At 40.4% G+C, this 19,931-nt stretch overlaps 1 protein-coding gene and 1 pseudogene across 1 annotated transcript; one reads left to right on the forward strand and one right to left on the reverse strand.

Moving 5' to 3' along the window:
- The first annotated feature begins 309 nt into the window (after positions 1-309).
- KLRG1 (killer cell lectin like receptor G1) lies at positions 310-18,604 on the forward strand. The gene is made up of 5 exons (XM_002752334.7): positions 310-483; positions 2,776-2,880; positions 5,526-5,695; positions 10,118-10,218; positions 10,551-18,604. The coding sequence occupies exons 1-5, from the start codon at positions 402-404 to the stop codon at positions 10,660-10,662; spliced, it is 570 nt and encodes a 189-aa protein (XP_002752380.1). The 5' UTR covers positions 310-401; the 3' UTR covers positions 10,663-18,604.
- On the reverse strand, positions 18,508-19,217 carry LOC144577811 (heterogeneous nuclear ribonucleoprotein A1-like; annotated as a pseudogene).
- Positions 19,218-19,931: the final 714 nt, after the last annotated feature.

Genomic DNA, 19,931 nt, shown 5'->3' on the forward strand with positions numbered 1-19,931 from the left:
CAGTCTCATTTGGCATACAGCTACTTTTTCAGAAGGAAACAAAGCAGAGAAAAAAAATCGGAGATAAATTCATATCTAGTAACCACTCTCACTTTTATTCTAGCTTTTGTAACTGAAATTGCTGGACTTGCGAGCAATTTTCCCTTGCTCAACAGAATTAGGTGAGATGGGGAATCAATATATATTTAATGAGCATCTAGAGTGTCATGGAGCAAGAAATAACTTAAAATATTAATTTCTATAGGTAGCCCCAGAATTTGAATCATTTCCTGAAAAATTACTTCTGCTTTTGTCAAGTTTCCTGCTAGCAGTTTAGAGATTGGGCTGTTTCTTCACTGATACCTGTCCCTTCACACTTCTATAATTTAACTCTCTCAACTGCAGGTGAAAGATCGCTGGAGATGACTGACAGTGTTATTTATTCTGTGATAGAGTTGTCTACTGCAACCCAAGCCCAGAATGACTATGGACCACCGCAAAAATGTGAGTTAACCAAGATAGCATGGAGGATGATGAATAGTGACAGTAGGCTATGGATGAATGGGGAATAGAATAAGTTTGAAGCAGAGGGTGCAGAACAATCGAGGATAATTTGAGGAAATACTTTTGGTTCAGTTTGAAGCCCAGAGTTGGAATATGAAAAGTTGGTTTATGGTACAGGATCTGATGGTAGGTCTAAGGTAAAACTCTTTTCTAGCCATTCACTTCTTTGATCCCGTGTAAGAAACACAACCTAGGGCAATGCCATTATTCCTTCTTGCTCCTAACTAAAGCAGGAACTTTGTTGGGAGAACTTTATCTTTAGTTATATTTGGAGTAACCTTGGACCAGCTGTTTAAATTCTAGGTATGGCTGTTTTCTGACAATGGAATGAGGAGGACACCAATAGTTCTTCTGGTGGATAATAGTAAGATTTTTGTCAGGAAAGAAACTGATTTACATATCTAGATTTTTTTTTTTTGACCTCAAGGTGTTGCACTAGAATGGTGACAGGGAAGAAAGGTATCAAGAACACTGCAGATAATAGTCTCTGTGACTGAGGATTTGAAGACAAAAGAGTCATTTTTATGTAGAGCCCCAAGAGAACATTATCTGAGACAGACAGGTAATGGTGTAAATGCCAAAATTAATCCTTGATTTTGTATCTTAGGCAGTAAACTCCCACAAGGTATATTCTTTAGGGTAGTTCCCTAAGCTGTCTCTCTTTTTACTACATAGTTTTACTATTAGAGTTTGTAATGTCTTTTGAGAGTGTTGACTTAATTTGCTAAATCATTCCAGTATACTTTGTGTAATCTTTTCCTATTTTTGAATTATATCTGTGTTAATTTCTAAGGAATAGAAATACTGAGTTAGAAGTAATGTATATGTCAAAGTATATGTTCAAGGTCTCACACACAACTGGAGATAAATTGGAACCTTGTTGGAACTATTTAGAGGCTTTTAATATACATTGAAAGTAAATTTAAAAAATTTATTTTACTTTCTTGAATTGGTTTGTGGTTACACAAATACAATTATGCTTTGATACCTTTTTTAAATATAGCATAACACAAAAATGAACATTTGTGTATTTCATTAAATGTTCTTCTGTGATGCAATGTATTTTTAAAAGTTTTATTAGAAATCTAGTGTTTTTGGATTCATCAGTCCAAATATTTATCATGCAGTATTCTCTCTTTATGAAGGCATCTCTCATTATGAATTTTTTTCTTTAAGAAGTTCAGAATACTCCATTGATACCCACACATATAGAATAATTTATCTGAAATTTAAACAAGAAATTGAAGGCCAAATAGGCAAGTTTAATTCCTAACTAAAGGCTATTAACAAAGGAATCAAAATTAGAACTTCGATATCATCTTAATTTACTGAGTTTTGCTCGTTACATGTAATTTCTATGACTGTGAGATATCTTCAATTTTCAAATAAAGATTTGGTAACTTGGTTCTTTTAATAACAACAGTTTACAAAGCACTTCTGAAATGTAGATTATTTTTATTTAAATTTTGAATAGATAATATGTTTACATGGTTCAAAATTCAAAAGGTACAAAAGAAAATAAGGTAAAAGTGTTTTTCCTGTCTTGTCTCCAGTGACCTTTTCTTTTCCATTCTGGAGGCAATGTTATCAGATTCTTGGGTGTGCTCACAGAGATATTTGTATACCCTGTTCTGCAGATGTTTCTTTGTCTTGACTATATATCTTACAAAATACTCCATAGCAGTTAAAAAGAAAAGCCAGTCTTTATTAGATGCTGTATATTCACTTTATGGATATATCAAAATGTATTTGACTGGGCTTTTACTGGTAGAATTTAGATTGTATTCAGTCTTTTTCTCCTACAATTATTGCTGCCATGAATAAACATGACTTTTTGCATGTGTGCATATCTGTAGGAAAAATTTCTTAAGGAGAAATTTCTATGCCAAGGGTAAATGTCTGCCATTTTAGTAGATACTGCCAAATTGTCCTCCAAAGAGCTACCAATTTGTATTCTTGCCACTTAAGTATGAGACAGCGTAAGCCACAATTTCAAAGGAAGAAAGCATTCTTTAACTTGATAAATAGAGTATGTTCCTTGATACAGGTGTTGGTGGTTACCTTAGACTTTAGAGCAAGTCCCTGACACATCCAGGAAAAGGAGTCTTTATGGCCTGGCTCTCAGTTCCCACTAGGCCAGATTGCTTTCAGATGCGATATCCCTTCCTGACTTTCTCTTTTCTTTCAACCTCTCTTCCAACTCAGGATTGTGCTTTGACTCTGTTGTTGCAGCTTCTTCTTCCAGGCCTTCCTGTTCTTGCCTTGTGGCAATAGCTTTGGGGCTTCTAACTGCAGTTCTTACCAGTGTGCTGCTACACCAGTGGATCCTGTACCAGGGTAAGTGCAAACTTAAACCGAAATTAATCTTTCACTTTATATTATAAAAGCAGCAGAACACAGCAGGAAGTTTGAAAAATCAAAATAATCCAAACAAAATAAATCACCGTCTGTATACAGCTATTTCCTGGGTATAGTCTCCTCATCTTTGACCATGTGCCTTCAGGTAAGCATGTATTTTCTTACCTTACTCGGTGCCTCCGCCGCTCGGCGGCCCTTTGCGCCGCTCCCCACCCCACCGCCCCCGCCGCTCCCCGCAGCCTTTGCTCTTCACTTTTTGTTTTTCAAAAGCTCTCCCTCTGTCACCCAGGCCGTGGGTGACAGATTTGTGTGCTGCTATACCAGTGGATCCTGTGCCACTGTACAATCACAGCTCACCGTGGCCTTGACCTCCTGGCTCAAGTTAACCACCTCAGCCTCCTGAGTAGCTGGGACAACAGACACGTGCCACCACGCCTGGTTAATTTTTGTATTATTATTTTTTTTTGTAGAGACATTCATCATGTTGCCCAGGCTGATCTTGAACTCCTGGGCTCAAGCCATTTGCCCTTCTTGGTCTCCCAAAGTGTTGGGATTATAGGCGTGAGCCACTGCACCTGACCATATTTTCTTAGTAGAGCTGCAGTCAAGTCCTCTCAAAATTTCTCCCACCTTTCTTTCTTTTAAAGGAAGGCTGGGAATAGTTCTGATCGTAGCATACTCATAATTTTGGACATTGCTTTTTAATTTTATGTTGCCAGAAACATAAAATTTAATTCCATATTTATTGTGATATTATATTATAATTATATTATTATTATAATATTAGTGAATTATATTAGTGGTGTTTAACTTTTCATTAATAGATATGTCATAATGTAATTAAACACATTCTGTTTTTTTCTTTTTTGCCATTGAGGTGCTTTCACATTTTCTAAAATGAATTTTTCTAAGTTTAGTTCTTCTAGGCCCTCAAACCTAGTGATCTAGAGGGATCTCAGTTTATTGTTTTACAGTCTAGAGTCCTAGCTTAGGTTTGTGTTTTTAGGGAATGATAGTGACAGATTATACAAACGTGATTTATTAGGATTCTAAGAGTTCAGCTCCAGGGTTTCTATCTTAGATCCAAGTCCGACCTTTGACAAAAAGACCTAGGGAAGTTGGGAATTTCTAACCCAGACTGAGCAATGTCACAGGTGTATGGGAAAAGCACAGCTCTATAAGGTGCTGGTTTAACAGCTTGATCTTCAGAACTGATATTGCTTGCATGCCAGGCCTTCTTAGAGAATAATTATCTAATCTTTATGTATGAAAAGTACTACTTTCCCCACTTCGTAATTCCCAAATCTAGAGTAGATATATGCTCTATTCTGCAATTATATATCTACACGTGTGCTCATGGAGTATAATGGCTCATACTTGCTCACTATAGAATTATGCTTATGGTGAGTTTATGCAAATATGTGTAAGCATGGAAACTGAAGTAGCAAATCAATAGAATTTTGGAATCTTGGTTGCAATTACCTTGAAAGTGTATTCAGTTCCCTTTCATCTTTGATTGTTTGCTTTTGAGACAGTGTCTCTCTCTGTCACCCAGGCTGGAATGCAGTATTGTGATCTTGGCTCACTGCAACCTCTGCCTCCTGGGTTCAAGTGATTCTCATGCCTCATCTCCCAAGTAGCTGGGATTACAGGTGGGCACCACCACACCTGGCTGATTTTTTTGTATTTTTGGTAGATATGAGGTTTCACAGTGTTAGCCAGGCTGGTCTTGAACTCCTGGCCTCATGTGAGTCACCTGCCTTGGCCTTCCAAAGTGCTGGGATTACAGGCCTGAGCCACCGTGCCCGGCCAGTTCCCTTTCATCTTGACAGAACTATGAGCCAACTATTTTAAAGGAATGCAGATCTTCCGTATTTAAGAGCTCAGTTAGGGCATTCTATCACTTTAACACTGTTATGCTTCTCTACCAGAAAACCCTTCAAAAAATATTAGTTCTTTTTGCCGAAACATAAGAGTTTTTTTTTCAATTTTCAATGGTGAGAGACAGTTATGTCTGTGATAATAAAAAACCAAAAATTTTGATTCTGATTAAGTTTGCTTTTCCTAGTTTTTCTTTCTTTTTTTTTTTTTTTGGCATTTTTAGTTGGGCATTCTGAATAATTCTGCCTGATTTAAGCAATATACATTATGCAATTATGCAATATATACACTGAGCAAAGACAGTACACAGATACATATCATGCAAATGCACAGTTATCTGGTGTGTTTATATCACATGTGCACAGAGATCTCTAGCACGAGTACAGTACTTGCTTCAGAGTTCTCAGGCAGATTGTTCTACGTTTTCTTCTCTGTTCCTTCAGTTATAGTCACATTCTTGTGTAGTGGAATATATACTAGTAGATGATGGCGTTGGACTTTATGAGGTATTCAAATTGAGAACATGCATTGTTACACATTTCTCTAACCCTCGATCTGAAAAGTGGTGGAGCAGGGAAGACCCAGGACTGCCAGATTCCATTTTATCTCGGGAAGACCCGGGACTGCCAGATTCCATTTTATCTCGGGAAGACCCGGGACTGCCAGATTCCATTTTATCTCTCATTTAATTTTCAAGACTGAGTGGTCCATAAAGATGTGAACCAAGTCCTCTTCTTTCCTAGGCTCCAACTACTCCACTTGTGCCAGCTGTCCTAGCTGTCCAGACCTCTGGATGAGATATGGTAACCATTGTTATTATTTCTCAGTGGAGAAAAAGGACTGGAATTCTAGTCTGCAATTCTGCCTAGCCAGAGATTCACACCTCCTTATCATAACGAGCAACCAGGAAATGGTAAATGCAAACATTTAGAAAATGTAGGGTTGTGTTTTTCTTAACTACTGTTTAAATGTATCAGGTATCCTCTTTTGAGGAACAGAAGGAATCTGTGATTTGGGGGAATGCTATATTCTTCCCCTTCCCTCTTGTTCTCTTTTCTCTTCTTTCCTCCTCCTCTAATTCTGCCTTTTTCCCTCTCCTTCCCCCACTCTTTACCCTTATGCTGCCTGACCCAACAAACTTCAGTTACAGCAACCCAGATGCTTGCAGAGCATGTAAGTGTGTATGTGGGGGGAGGAGGTAGGAGGATGGTGAGTGTTTTGGAGAGGAATTAGACCTGAAATACAGGTATAGTTAAAATAAGTCTTAGGTCCGGAAACATGCAGGTCCAACAAAAAGAGGCAGCAGATTTTTATACAGTGGAACTTGGGAGGGAAGGAAAGATAGAGATCATGGGGACAGAGTGATTGTGGCAAGGTCTTAAATGCCTTCTTTAAAAATGTTTTCCCTTCATTCACTGGAATCCAGGAAGTTCCAGACTGCAACATCCAGAAAGTTAGGATATAAGGAAGGAAACGTGTGTGTGTGTGTGTGTGTGTGTGTGTGTGTGTGTGTGTGTGTTGGCCTCCACTTCCTACAGCCCCCTGAGATCCTTCCTTTCCACCCAGCAATCTCTTGGAAAACAACTTGCTATTAGTCCTAGACCATCTCAAGGCAATACAAGGAATTGACATCCTGAGGTTGCCTGGTATAAATATCAATCAAATCCTAATTTGTCAACATAAATAACATCTTTCGTGCTAATTTAATACTGATTTTTGTGTTTTGGTATTGTTCTCTGTTTTCTTTTTGGGGATAGACTCTAGTCACAGAGAACAGTTTATTGAGAATTAAACTATGTTAACTTACCTTGGGAAAAATCCAGAGGTAGTTACTCTAAAGCAGTTGGGGAGAACATATAGTTCCTAAATTTTATAACTACCTATATAGGTACACATATAGGGCATATAGATTCTTGTTGTCTGTCAAAGGAACACTTATTCCTTTGGAATTCTACATAGAATCTAAATTATTCCACATTTGTGACTTACATTTTTTTTTAATGCCTTCTCTAAGTGAGGTGGCAGAATGCATTGAGGTCTACTCATTAGACATGGGATCTTTTATGGCCTCTGGCAATATAGCCTTGCTTTCTGGACCTTGTAGAAACTTCTATTCTCATTCTGATACAGTGACTGAGGATTTGAGCTGACTAACGTCAGTAGCAGAAGTGAGCCATGACCTTGAAACCTTGTGGGCAAAACTGATAAACAGGAGTTATGAGTCATAGCACAAGACACTGCCACAGAAAATTGTGGTGTAGCGGCTACTATAAATTTCACAGTGTGATCATGAGAGGTGAGGAGGGAAAAGATGAAGGGCACAGAATATCTGGGAAAATAGCAATACTTCTGTTTCTGTGAGGTACTCAGAGGAAGGGCAGGATCATTAGAGGCGTTCCTTCCTTTGTTTCCTTACATGCCCTGGTTCCTGAGACTGTTGTTGAGTCAAACAGCAGAGTTACATTCACTGGGTTTCCAAATTGAGTTTATCTTCTCTTAAGGCTCTTTGGGGTCAAGTCAGTGCTGGAGAGGGTGGAATGTCCCTGCTAGATGTCGTAAGTTTTACTTTTGACATTCCCGTGGAATCTTACTTGATTCTCTGGTTTAATTCTTTTTCTGGCTCCAGCTTTTGTCAGATCCTATAGAACCAGATTAACTTTTATGTGACCTGCTGAGTCTCTTGTTCTAGTGTTATTATTTTTTTGTTCTCAGGGCAAGATTTCCATACTATTTTGAGGTATGTGCAATGTTTCCAGTATATACTGGGGTCTGAGCCACTACCAAAAAAGCAAAAAATAAAAATAAAAATGAGAGCTTTATGGATCTATCAAAACGGAAGTTTTTCAAACTGGCATTCCATTGGTGGAGAGTGCTGCTGGAGAATTTGGTTGCTATATGTAGAATTTACAGGCCTGTGGAAAATATCCCTCTCATGCTGTTACACAGTCATCTTTCAATGAGATACTTAAGTAGAGTTCACCTCCTATCTTAGATCACTAACGGTAAAGTGTACAATAGTAACAGAGTCTACCATGGATTGAGCACCTGCTTTTTGCCAGGTGTTTTAGGTATAGTATTCCTTTTTTTTTTTTTTTGGAGATGAAGTTTCACTCTTGTTGCTCAGGCTGAAGTGCAGTGACACGATCTCAGCTCACTGCAATCTTCACCTTCAGGGTTCCTGCCTCAGCCTTCCAAGTAGCTGGGGTTACAGTTGCCCACAACCACACCCAGCCTTTTCTTAACCATCACAGCATTCTAAAAAGTAGAGTTCAACATCCCCATTTTGTTGGTAAATGAATAAAATCCAGAGGAACTGTCTGGGTGTGGTGGCTCCTGCCTGCCATCTAGCACTTTTGAGAAGCTGAGATGGGTGGATCACTTGAGGTCAGCAGTTTGAGGCCAGCCTGGCCAACATGGTGAAACCCCGTCTCTGCTAAAAATACAAAAGTTAGCCAAGTGTGGTGTTGCACACCTGTAATCCCAGCTTCTTGGGAGGCTGAGGCACAAGAATCACCTGAACCCAGGAGGTGGAGGCTGCAGTGAGCTGAGACTGCACCACTGTACTCCAGTTTCAGCAGCAGAGTGAGACACTGTCTCAAAAAAAAAAAAAATCAGAAAATGAATGAGTATAAGTTCAAGGTTACAAATCTGGCTGAGCAAAATTTTAAATTCCACTTTGGTGGGAATGGTGGCTGACGCCCATAATCCTAGCTCTTTGGGAGGCTGAGGCGGGTGGATTGTTTGAGTCCAGAATTTGAGACCAAAAATAATATTGATCTCAGAACAGAGGATAGAAGAAGCTGGGAAGGGTTGGGGAAGGGGAAGTTAGGGAGAGTTATGTTAAAAGATACAAAATTACAACTTAAGTGATCCACCCACCTTAGCCTCCCAAAGTGCTGGGATCACAGGAGTGACCCACTGTGCTGGCTCCTCTCTCAACTTTAGAAGAGCAACTCTTTATTTGTGCTGGTGCAGAGTCCAAGTAGGCAAAGAGAGACAGTTAAGAGCAGAGCCCATAAATTCTTACTCTTCAGCAACCATCTTCTAGGAGTGGAATAAAAATGACATCAGAATGCGACATCAGGTGATATCATAATAACCACAGGCAGTTGAATTGTATTGCTTTCTTAGTAGTTTCTAGATAAAAAGAATATTTTATTCCAAAGATATTTAACTAATTAAGGTGTCATTCAAAAATATTGAAAATATAATTAGTAATTACACCAACATTAAATCCTACAACAAATTAACCTTGGATTATCTTTTTAACATGTTATTTTAATCTATTAATATTTTATTTCATTTATAGAGACAATTCTCTTAGGATATAAACTTCATTTGAATGTCAGACTTTGCAGATCAAAGCATCTTTTATCTCTGTTCTTTGGGTAACATGGCCGCAGAAGTGGTGTAGCCAATTTAACTTCACCTTAAACTGTGCCCTTAAGAACTGTTTTTTTCTTGCCATATACAAGATTGATGAGGACATGGAAAATGAGACTTTAGTGGGGGGAAAAACCAAGAATATTGCTATAGGCTTCATCATAATTTATGTATTTAATGATAATGGGAAAAATGACCACTTCTGCAGTAAATGTTTAGCTGCTGCTTCTTCTTCTTCTTCTTCTTTTAGATAATCTGAATACATATCAGGTGCTTTGCTTAATTAAGGAGAAAATTGCAATGGAAAGTAGAGATGTAATATTATCTCATTTGCTACATTCTAAGAATCCAGTTACAGATAGAGAGGTGAATTTTAAGACGCTGCTCCTCTCTATGTTAATCTTTAGAATTAGCTGTTAAATGAGAAATTAGTTATTTATAGTGAATAGTTGTCTTAGTTTGGGCTGCTGTAACAAAATACAATAGACTGGGTGGCTTAAACAACAGATGTTTATCTCTCTCAGTTCTGGAGGCTGGAAAGTCCAATATCAAGGTTCTGTGGCCCCTGGTGGGGGCCCACTGCTGGCTTGCACATGGCTGCCTTCTTGTTGTATCGTAGCTTGGCAGAGAGTGCGCTCTGGTCTCTTTCTCCTTTTATAAGGGTACTAATTGCATCATGAAGGCGCCACCCTCATGGCCTCATCTAAATGTAATTACTTCCTAAAGGCTCCACATCCAGATACCATCACACTGGGGGTTAGGGCTTCAAAATGTTGATTCTAGGAAGACACAAGCATTCAGTCCTTAAGAGTGGTGATGATGGAGGGTATAATGAATGATAGTTTGTCTTTTAATTAATTACTTAAGTTAGTATTAGGGATCCAATGTGGAAAGGAAAAATTGTTTGACTGTAACACTAGGTCCCTTTTTTGGTTTTCAACCTCTCCCTTAGAGCCTGGTCAAAGGTTTCCTCAGTGAGGCCTTTTGCTGGATTGGACTGAGGAACAATTCTGGCTGGAGGTGGGAAGATGGATCACCTCTAAACTTCTCAAGGTAAGGGGCTTCAAAGGAGTGAAAAGAGAGCGAGAGGAAAGACAAATTATGTTACTTGGGGAATAGATTAAGAATAGCAGATGGAAAGGAGAGGAAAGAGTGAAAAGGAGAAGAAATAGGGAGCAAGGAGGGGAACGAACAATGGGTAAGGACAAAAAAAAGGATGACATTTTAAAGAGAGGCTGATGAACCATTTTTATTCTTCTGCTGTTTGGGGGAACTGGGGACCTGAATAGGGGAAAAGAATTTGCTCAGTTTTTATACCTTCATGCCTTTCAACTCCTTTTCTGTGCATGTGGCCTTAAGTGATTAACTTTTCTGAATTCTTACAGGATTGCTTTTAATAGTTTAGTGCAGACATGTGGTGCCATCAACAAAAATGTTCTTCAAGCCTCAAGCTGTGAAGTTCTTTTACAGTGGGTGTGTAAGAAGGTCAGACGTTGATGGATGGCCACTGGTCCTGACCCTCGGATCTGTCATGTATCCCTAAAAGGAGGGAGCCGGCCACAGGCGGTTAGAAAGCCAGGAGCATATGGTTAGCAAATACTGGACTTTCTCAGATATGGCATTACATGCAAGACAACCTCCTAGGGATTGATGCCTAACTGATGGATTCTCTTGGAGACTATTTAGATATGTCAACAATCTAAAGACCAGATCTAAGCAAACTTTTGAAATAGATGTTTGTTTTTTGTATTTCTCAGTATGCCAACTAATGCTGCCACCCTCATCCCCTGCCCAACCATCTCTGTCAAAAATACATCTTTTTCATATTATATTCTGAGCTAATCTGATAAGATCTATGCCATATATACTATTGCTTATGTACTAGAGAAGTACATTATTACTCCTCTAGTACATTACCGATTCCTGGCGGTATGCTTTTATCCTAACGGTGATCCTTGCAGATCAAACTTTATTCTAAAGAATAAACCTAGCTGGGCATGGTGGTGTGTACCTGTAGTCCTAGTTATCTGGGAGGCTGAGGTAGGAGAATTGCTTGAGCCCAGGAGTTTGAGGCTGTGATTGTGAGCTATGTGTAGTGAGCTATGATTGTGCCACTGCACTCCAACCTGGGAGACCCAGCAAGGCTCTATCTCTTAAAAAAAATGCTAATGGTGAGAACATAAATTGTGGGAAGTGAGTGAGAGCAAAGTGGTACTTCCTCCTTCTTAGGTCTTCACACTTAATGCAAAAACCTGGTCTTGGTTGATTTTTTTTTTTTTCTGAGTATGCATAGATATGGTTGAATAAACCAATGTATAATTGTATCTTTTCTATTCTGTGAATATGTGACCTGCATATTAATTTCAAGATAGCAATGAATTCGATAAGGCATTTTCATAGAGGAAAGTTTACAGAGACAGTTTATGTGGTTGGATCACCAAATTGTCTTAGGCACTAATGCCTCAAAAATAAGAAAAACTTTATTATTTCTCCTTAGTAGACTTTAGGCATTCATAAGGAGAGAGGTGTAGTAATGAAGGAGACCATAATTCTTTTTGTCTTTATCTTTCATAGTTTTTTTTAACAAAACATGGACTATATCTTATCTACCACTGTATCCCAAATACCTATGATAGTGCTCACATTCAGTGACTATTAAATAAATAAATGGATGAATAAATAAGAATGAGAACAATTGATTCTAGTTGTTTCTGTTAGCCCATAAATTAGAGGAATGAAAGATGAGAAAAACAGTATATCCTAATCCTCCCTAACCCACCCATAAGGGTCTTTGGTAGCTAACTCTAAAGAGGCAAAGGGCCAGTTAATCTGGATATAATGCTCATAGAAGGAAGTCGTGGAAACAAGCTCCTGTCCCCGAGTGATTGGTTCTGATGCAGGAAGTGTCCCTTAGTTATGGATGTGGTGGTAGTGACTCTCACTTCATTAAGGATGTGATGATAGCAATTCCATGTGGGCCATGGCTTGGCTACTTCAGAGTGCACCATTTCATTTACTTATTGGAAGAGAAGAAAAGGAGAACTACAGCTGGGTCTTAAACTTTCACCTGAGCAGGCAGGGTGTGTGCAGTCCTCCTCTGTGACTAAGGTTCAGGCCTTTAATAAGGATTTATCCACCTATCATCAGAATTGGGTGTAGTTCTTTACTGCTTTGTCTCCCTTAAGAATGTTACAAGAGAAGTAACAGTTTACTTTCTAGTTGCTTATTTATTCCTTAGACTTATTTATGAGGGGCTGGGATCAGTTAGTAACTCAATTCTTGTGCCTTGCCTAGTGAAATAAAGTTTGGTAAAACTAGAAACTAATGTTTTTTGATTAGCACTTGCATTGCACAGTGGGCTCCTTTGGTGAACATTATACATTAAACATATCTGGAACATTCAGTGTTTGGAATAACACATTTATTAAAGATAATAACAGAGCAGTCACAAAATTGAAATGAAGAAAATCCAGGAACACACAGGAGGAGCTGGAGCAAGAAGCCTCCACTGATTGCCCCCTGCAGAAACACAAATGGAACAATTACTCGCACAAGAAAGCACCTTCATAAGAACCAAAAGTCAGATAAGCAATTATAGTACCTGGTTTTAACATCATATCAACAAAAGAGGCACTGAAGGGGGCAGGAGAGACAGTCTTGAATTGCCAGTGCCACCCCTTCCCCATCTCCCAGCAGCAGGTGTGGTGTGGAGAGAGAGTCTGTGCTTCAGGGAGGAAGAGTGCAGTGATTATGGGACTTTCCATTGGAACTAAGTGCTGCACAGTCAAAGCAGATAGCAACATGGGACAGAATTCAGCCAGTGCCCACAGAGGGAGCATTTAGACCAGCCCACAGGGGAATCGCCCATCCCAGTGGTGATTTTTCACTTGTCCCACGACTGCAGGGTAAAGCACTCTGGGGTCCTAAATAAACTTGAAAGGCAATCTAAGCCATAAGGACCAAAATTCCTGGGCGAGTCCTGGTGCTATGCTGGGCTCAGAGCCAGTGGACATGGAGGGAATGTCGGATACAATGAGCTCTAAATTTCTCTACAAAGAATCAATATGTTAGCATGTTCAGTTCTTCATCCTCCATTTTAAAATTTAAATTCCTTGTTTTAGTAAACAACCTTTTCCACCAGTTCTAATCAGTAGTTCACATCTGTTCCCCTGGTCCCCTGCTTCATCCTGACTTATCCAAATCACCTGCTTTGGTCACCTGCTCTGGTCACCTGCTCCAGTCACCTGACCTGGTCACTTGCTTTGACCTGAGTCACCCCAGTCACCTGCTCTGACTTGTCCCATAACTGTCCTTCCCACCAAACTACCCACCCTGCCACTTTGGCTCATACTGCTGCTCTCTTTAAAATAGCCAGTCAGAATTAGCTTAGGCTGTGCGGTCTAACCCTAGCCAATGACGGAATGACACAGCAGGAGGGGCTACCTGCATCAGGAATAAGAACCCCTTTCCTTCCGTTGTCAAGGTGCAGCTCACCATTGCTCCACCCTTCTATAGAAGTAAACTGCCTTGCTGAGAGGATTTATATTCGAGTGCTCTTTCTTTTGCAGCATTGAAATTTTGCATACAACAGGGAACATGACCTAGTGAGACACCAGCTGGGTGGCCAAGGGAGTGCTTGTGTAACCCCTCCTCCAACCCCAGGCAGTGGAGCTTGCAGCTCTGGGAGAGACTCCTTCCTTCCACTTGAGGAGAAAAGATGGGAGAATAAAGAGGACTTTGTCTTGGAAGGATACAGCTCAGCCACAAAAGGATAGGGCACCACCATGCAGAGTCCCAGGGTCCTTATTCTGGGACCTAGTTTCTGGATGACATTTTAAGACACACTCTGGATCAGAAGGAAACATGCTGCCTTGAAAGGAAGTACCCAGTCCAGGCAGGATTCAAAACCTGCTGACTAAAGAGCCCTTTGGCTCTGACTAATCAGCAGCAGTGCCCAGGCAGTATTTGCCATAGGTATTGGGTGAGATCCAGTGCTATGCTGGCTTCCAGTGTGACCCAGCACATTCTTAGCTATGGTATCCATGGGGAGAGACTGCTTCTGCTTGAGGAAATGAGGGGGAGATTGGACATAGATAAGGAGAGATTTAACCCGAGACTAACGGGGACTTTGTCTTGCAGCTTAAGTACCAGCTTGGCTGCAGTGGGGTAGAGCACCAAGTAAGCACCTGGAGTCTTTGATTCTAGGCTCCTGGACTGCATTTCTGGACCTGCCCTGGGTCAGAGGGGAAGGAGCCTATTGCCCTGAAGGTAGAGACCCAGGCCTGGCAGCATTCACCATAAGGTTACTGAAGAGCCCTTGGACCTTGAGGGAATATCAGTGGTAGCCAGGTAGTGGTCACCACAAGCCTTGGGTGAGACCAGTGCTGTGCTGGCTTCACATCTGACCTAGTGCACTTTCAGTGATGGTGGCCACAAGGGTACTTGTGTCACTGTTCCCCCAGCTCCAGGTAGCTCAGAATGGAGAGAGCGACTTTGTTTCCTTGGTGTAAAGTAACAGAAGATAACAAGAGTCTCTTTCTGGTAATCTAGTAAGTTTTCCTGTGTCATACCCAAGACCACCAAGGTGTGCTTCTATAAGTCTGCAGGAGTCACAGTGTTACTGGGTTTGTGGTGCTCCCTAATGCAGATATCGCTGCAGTGACCAAAGACTTAGATCACAACACTCAATTCCCTTTGACTGGATGAAAAGCTTTCCCAAGAAGGATGAGTACAAATAAGCCCAGACTGCAGACTATAATAAAAAGCTAACTCTTTAATTCCCAGACACCAGCTGGTTTCCAGTTTTATCCATGTCCCTACAAAGGACACGAACTCATCATTTTTGATGGCTGCATAGTATTCCATGGGGTATATGTGCCATATTTTCTGTGTCTAGTCTATTATCGAGGGCTTTTGGGTTGGTTCCAGGTCTTTGCTATTGTAAACAGTGCTGCGATGAACACATGTGTGCATGTGTCCTTATAATAGAATGATTTATAATCCTTTGGATATATACCCAGTAATGGGATTGCTGGGTCAAATGGTATTTCTATTTCTAGATCCTTGAGGAATCACCACACTGTCTTCCACAATGGTTGAACTGATTTACACTCCCACCAACAGTGTAAAAGTGTTCCTATTTCTCCACATCCTCTCGAGCATCTGTTGTCTCCAGATTTTTTAATGATCGCCATTCTGACTGGTGTGAGAGACCCACCAATTTAAACTCTCCAGCAATATATAAATTTGGGTGCCTATTTCTTTATTTCCTCACAAGGTGAGGAATAAGGTGAACCCCAGATTCTTCATGATTATGATGACTTCACTTCTGGTTCCATTATTGAAGGATAATGAAGGGTTTTTACTTAGAAGGAGGTCTTTCAGATTCTTCACATTTAACATCTGTAAGACATACCTTTCCCTTGAGTAACGGTCTCACACCGCAAAGTTTTGATGATCGTAAAGTCTTTATTTCTATATTAGCACTGAGAAGGGAAAGAAAATAAAGAGGAGGGAAGAAAACTCCTGGCACGGAGGAATGAGCGAAAACATGGTGTAATGAAAACTAAAGAAAAAGTGGTTTTCAAGGGGGAGGGAGCACTCTTTGAAGCAAACGCCCAAGAGTTGTAAAGTAACATAATGAGAGGAGAGTATTTAATGGAAATGGCAATATGAAGGTCACACTTATCATCCTTCATTGGTGTTGTGGTGACAGGTGAAATTTCAGCAGGCTGATAAACAATACAAGATAAGGAAGTGGAAACAATGAGTTTAGATGGTCCTCTTATGAAGTTTGGTTAAGAGAGGAAGGAAAGAGATAATATCTAAGTAGTTATGTGTAAGGTCAATATATCTTAAAATGTACATAGAAGAGAGTAGCACATTTTGTAACTTGAGGTTAAAAAAAAGGTTGAAAAGGAGAGATTAAAAATGCATATGAGTGTGGCCAGCTGCGGTGGTTCATGCCTGTAATCCCAGCACTTTGGGAGGCCAAGGCAGGCAGATTACTTGAGGCCGGGAGTTTGAGATCAGTCTGGCCAACATGGTGAAAACCTGTCTCTACTAAAAATACCAAAATTAGTCAGGTGTGATAGCACATGCCTGTAGTCCCAGCTACTCAGTAGGCTAAGGCACTAGAATCACTTGAACCCGGGTGGTAAAAGTTGCAGTGACCCGAGATCGTGCCACTGCACTTCAGCCTGGGTGACAGAGTGAGACTTCATCTCAAAAAAAAAAAAAAAAACGTGTGTGAGAGAGGACACTTTATAGACCAAGATCCTTGAGGCAGTGGATGAATATGAAACTAGCCTATGATGGTTCTGGTAGCAGCAGTGGCTAGGGCAGTTGCAGGAGATTTTAATTAGGAAACAAAGCTTAGCAGGAGAGGAGAGCCAGAGAAGTGACAGGTAAGCTACAGGAACCAACAGATTATATAGACCAAGACCCTTGAGGCAGTGGATGAATATGAACCGGGTCGGGGTTCTTTTATTGTCTTATTTATTGACTGGACATCTGGAAGAAGTAACCTTGGGTAGAAAGAGTGCCCCTTCCCCTGGAAGAAGGAAAGTGGGTGAGGATTCTGATGGGTTTATTATAAGCAATAGGAAGTAAACTGTTCTTGCCTGGTGAACTTCATTTTCTCAGTGAAATCAAATACAAGGTCATGTGCTAAGAAGGCAAGAGGAAATAATAGGGTTGGGGGGTCTGTGGACAGCAGAATATTTAAATAATCACAAAGGGGAAAAAGCGGCATCTGCCTAGAGACAAGACAGTGCTGGGCAGCCCTGCGAGCTTGGGTGAGGCAGGAGGTCATACATTTTCAGTGACTTCAGTCTGTACTATTGCATGATTTTAGGCAGTAGCCCACACGAGTTTAGTTGTAATAACAGAGAAATCAAATGGCAAGAAGGATGGAGGAAGAGGATGTTACAGTGTGGTTTCAGGGGAAGAAAAAGGTGTCAGGAAAGAGAGTTAGCCAGGAATAGGCAAGAAACCCAAATAATGAAGGCCCTAAAGAGAGGGATGTGTAGAGGGAAAGATTTGGGAGTAATAGTGTAGGAGATGAAATAAAACGCTGCCGCGAACATTTTTGTATGTGTGTGCTGTTTCTCTATAATAGATGCCTAAAAGAGCTAACACGTACGCCGAATAAAAAATGTTAATAGATACCACTGGATTACTTTTCCAAAAGGCTGAAGCAGTTTTACCCCCACTGGCAATGAATGAGGGTGCTGGTCCCAGGTCCTTCTCAGCTCCACGTGTTCTCAATGTTTTGAATTCTGGCTATTATTACTATTTTGTTGGGAAGAGGGAAGTTATAGCTTTGTCATTGTTTGTGCTTTCCAGACTAGTACTGTCTTTGAGCATCTTCTCAAGTGAGTTATTTGTGTGTCCTCTGAGTTACATCCTTTGGCTATTCACTCTATCAGAGTTCTTCCACTGTTTTTTTTCTCATCAATCTGTTGGCACTCTTTGAGGCACATGCTGCCTGCTTATTTGTCAGTCATATGTGTTGCAAATGTTTTATATTATTTGTTTTCTTAAAACATTATGAGTTTTTTTCCCTTTTCTAGTCATGCATTTTACGTTTTAAAAAAATTGTGTGTGTGTGTGTGTGTGTATGTGTGTACTTTAGAGACAAGGACTCACTTTTTTTTTGCCCAGGCTGGTGCAGTGGTGCAATCATAGCTCACTGTAGCCTCAACCTGCTGTGCTCAAGTGATGCTCCTGCCTCAACCTCCTGAGTAGCTGGGACCACAGGTGTGCATTGCTGTGCCTAGCTTGTTTTTTTTTTAATAGATAAATACAAATTATATACATTAAAATGTACAACATGTTGTTTTGAAATATATATACATTGTAGAATGGGCAAATGAGTTAATTAACATATGCGTTACCTCACATATTTGTGTGTCTGAGTGAGAACACTTAAAATCTATTTTCTTTCTTTCTTCCTTTCTTTTTCTTTCTTTCCTTCCATCCTTCCTTCCTTCTTTCTTTCTTTTTAAAAAGACATTTATTCAGCATCATGATCAGACTATTACATTTAGCAATCAACAGCATGAATGCAAAAAAAAAAAATAACTACATTAAAACCCTTTGTTGGAACGCTTTACACTTTCCACAGAACAGAAACTAAAATAACCTGTTATACAATTAGTCACAAAAACAGTCCTCGAGTTTTTTCTGCCCATACACATGAATATTTGTCTAAATCATGTCTTCTTTGTAGCAGCTACGTTCTGCCGCCACTGTGCTTGGCTGAGTTTACAAATCTGTTGCAACCTGTAGCTTCCCTGTCACTTCTCTGGCTCTCCTCTCCTGCTAAGCTTTGTTTCCTAATTAAAATCTCCTGCCACTGCCATAGCTACAGTTGCTACCAGAACCACCATAGCCGCCTTGGTTTTGTGGTTTAGCAAAGTATTGGCTGCCACCACCACAGGGGCCAGAGCTTCTGCCTCCAAAGATTCCTCCCTTCATGGGTCCAAACTTTGAAGACTGATTGTTGTAGCTGCCAAAATCATTGTACCTTCCACCCTCTCCAAAATTTGCTCCCATCATTACCAAATCCATTACAGCCATCTTCACTGCCACCACATCCACTGCTGCCGCAGATGCCACCAAAGCCACCATGACCACTGAAGTTTTCTCCATGACTAAAGTTGTCATTCCCACTGAAACCACCTCCACGACCACCACCAAAGTTTCCAGATCCACTTCGACCTCTTCGGCTGGATGAAGCACTTGCCATCTGTTGCTTTGACAGGGCTTTCCTAACTTCACAGCCGTGGCCATTCACGGTATGGTGTTTCTGAATGACAGTCTTATCCACAGTCACAGTCGCTAAAGGTTACAAAGGCAAAGCCCCTTTTCTTGCCACTGCCTTGGTCAGTCATGATTTCAATCACTTCAATTTTTCCATACTGTTCAAAAGAATCTCTTATGTGATGTTGTTCTTCAGGGTTTTCTTTAATGATGCCAACAAATATCTTTTTCACAAGTAAGTGGGCACCTGGTTTCAAAGAAAAATTGAAGTGGTGGTCGTGGAGGTGGTTTCAGTGGGAGTAATGTAATTACTGTCACTGAATTATACTCTTAAACATGGTTAAAGTGATAAACTTTTTATTATATACTCTGTATCACAATAAAAATGATAGCCCCCTGAAAAATGGCTTCTTTGAGGCACATGCCACCTGCCCATCCCACCCACTACCCCTTCTCATCACTATCATCTTCAAACCTTTTCCCTCCTTCTCAGTGATCCAAGATTTTGCCCAGGACTCAGTCCGTCTTCTCTCTTCCAAGTTACATATCACAACAGCAAAAATTAATTAAAGATCAAAATGTGAAACCAAATAATTAAAGCTGGTTTAAGAGAGGACCGGGCACAGTGTCTCACGCCTGCAATCTCAGCACTTTGGGAGGTCACAGTGGGTGGATCACCTGAGGTCAGGAGTTCGAGACCAGCCTGGCCAATATGGTGAAATTCTGTCTCTACTCAGTAGGCCAAGGCATGAGAATCACTTGAACCCAGGAGGAGGAGGTTGCAGTGAGCCGAGATCATGCCATTGCACTTCAGCCTGGGCAACGAGTGAGACTGTCTCTAATTAATTAATTAATTAAAAATATGAACTTATTAGACAAAAATTTTGGAAAAATACAAGTAAATCCCAAGCGGGTAATTCTAGGTAGAATACCAACATCCACAATAAGGGGAAACATGACAGTTTTGACTTTATTAAAACTTAAAATGAGAAGAGGGGATT

Source organism: Callithrix jacchus, chromosome 9, assembly GCF_049354715.1.
Source record: "Callithrix jacchus isolate 240 chromosome 9, calJac240_pri, whole genome shotgun sequence".
In the NCBI taxonomy this organism is placed as follows: domain Eukaryota; kingdom Metazoa; phylum Chordata; class Mammalia; order Primates; family Cebidae; genus Callithrix; species Callithrix jacchus.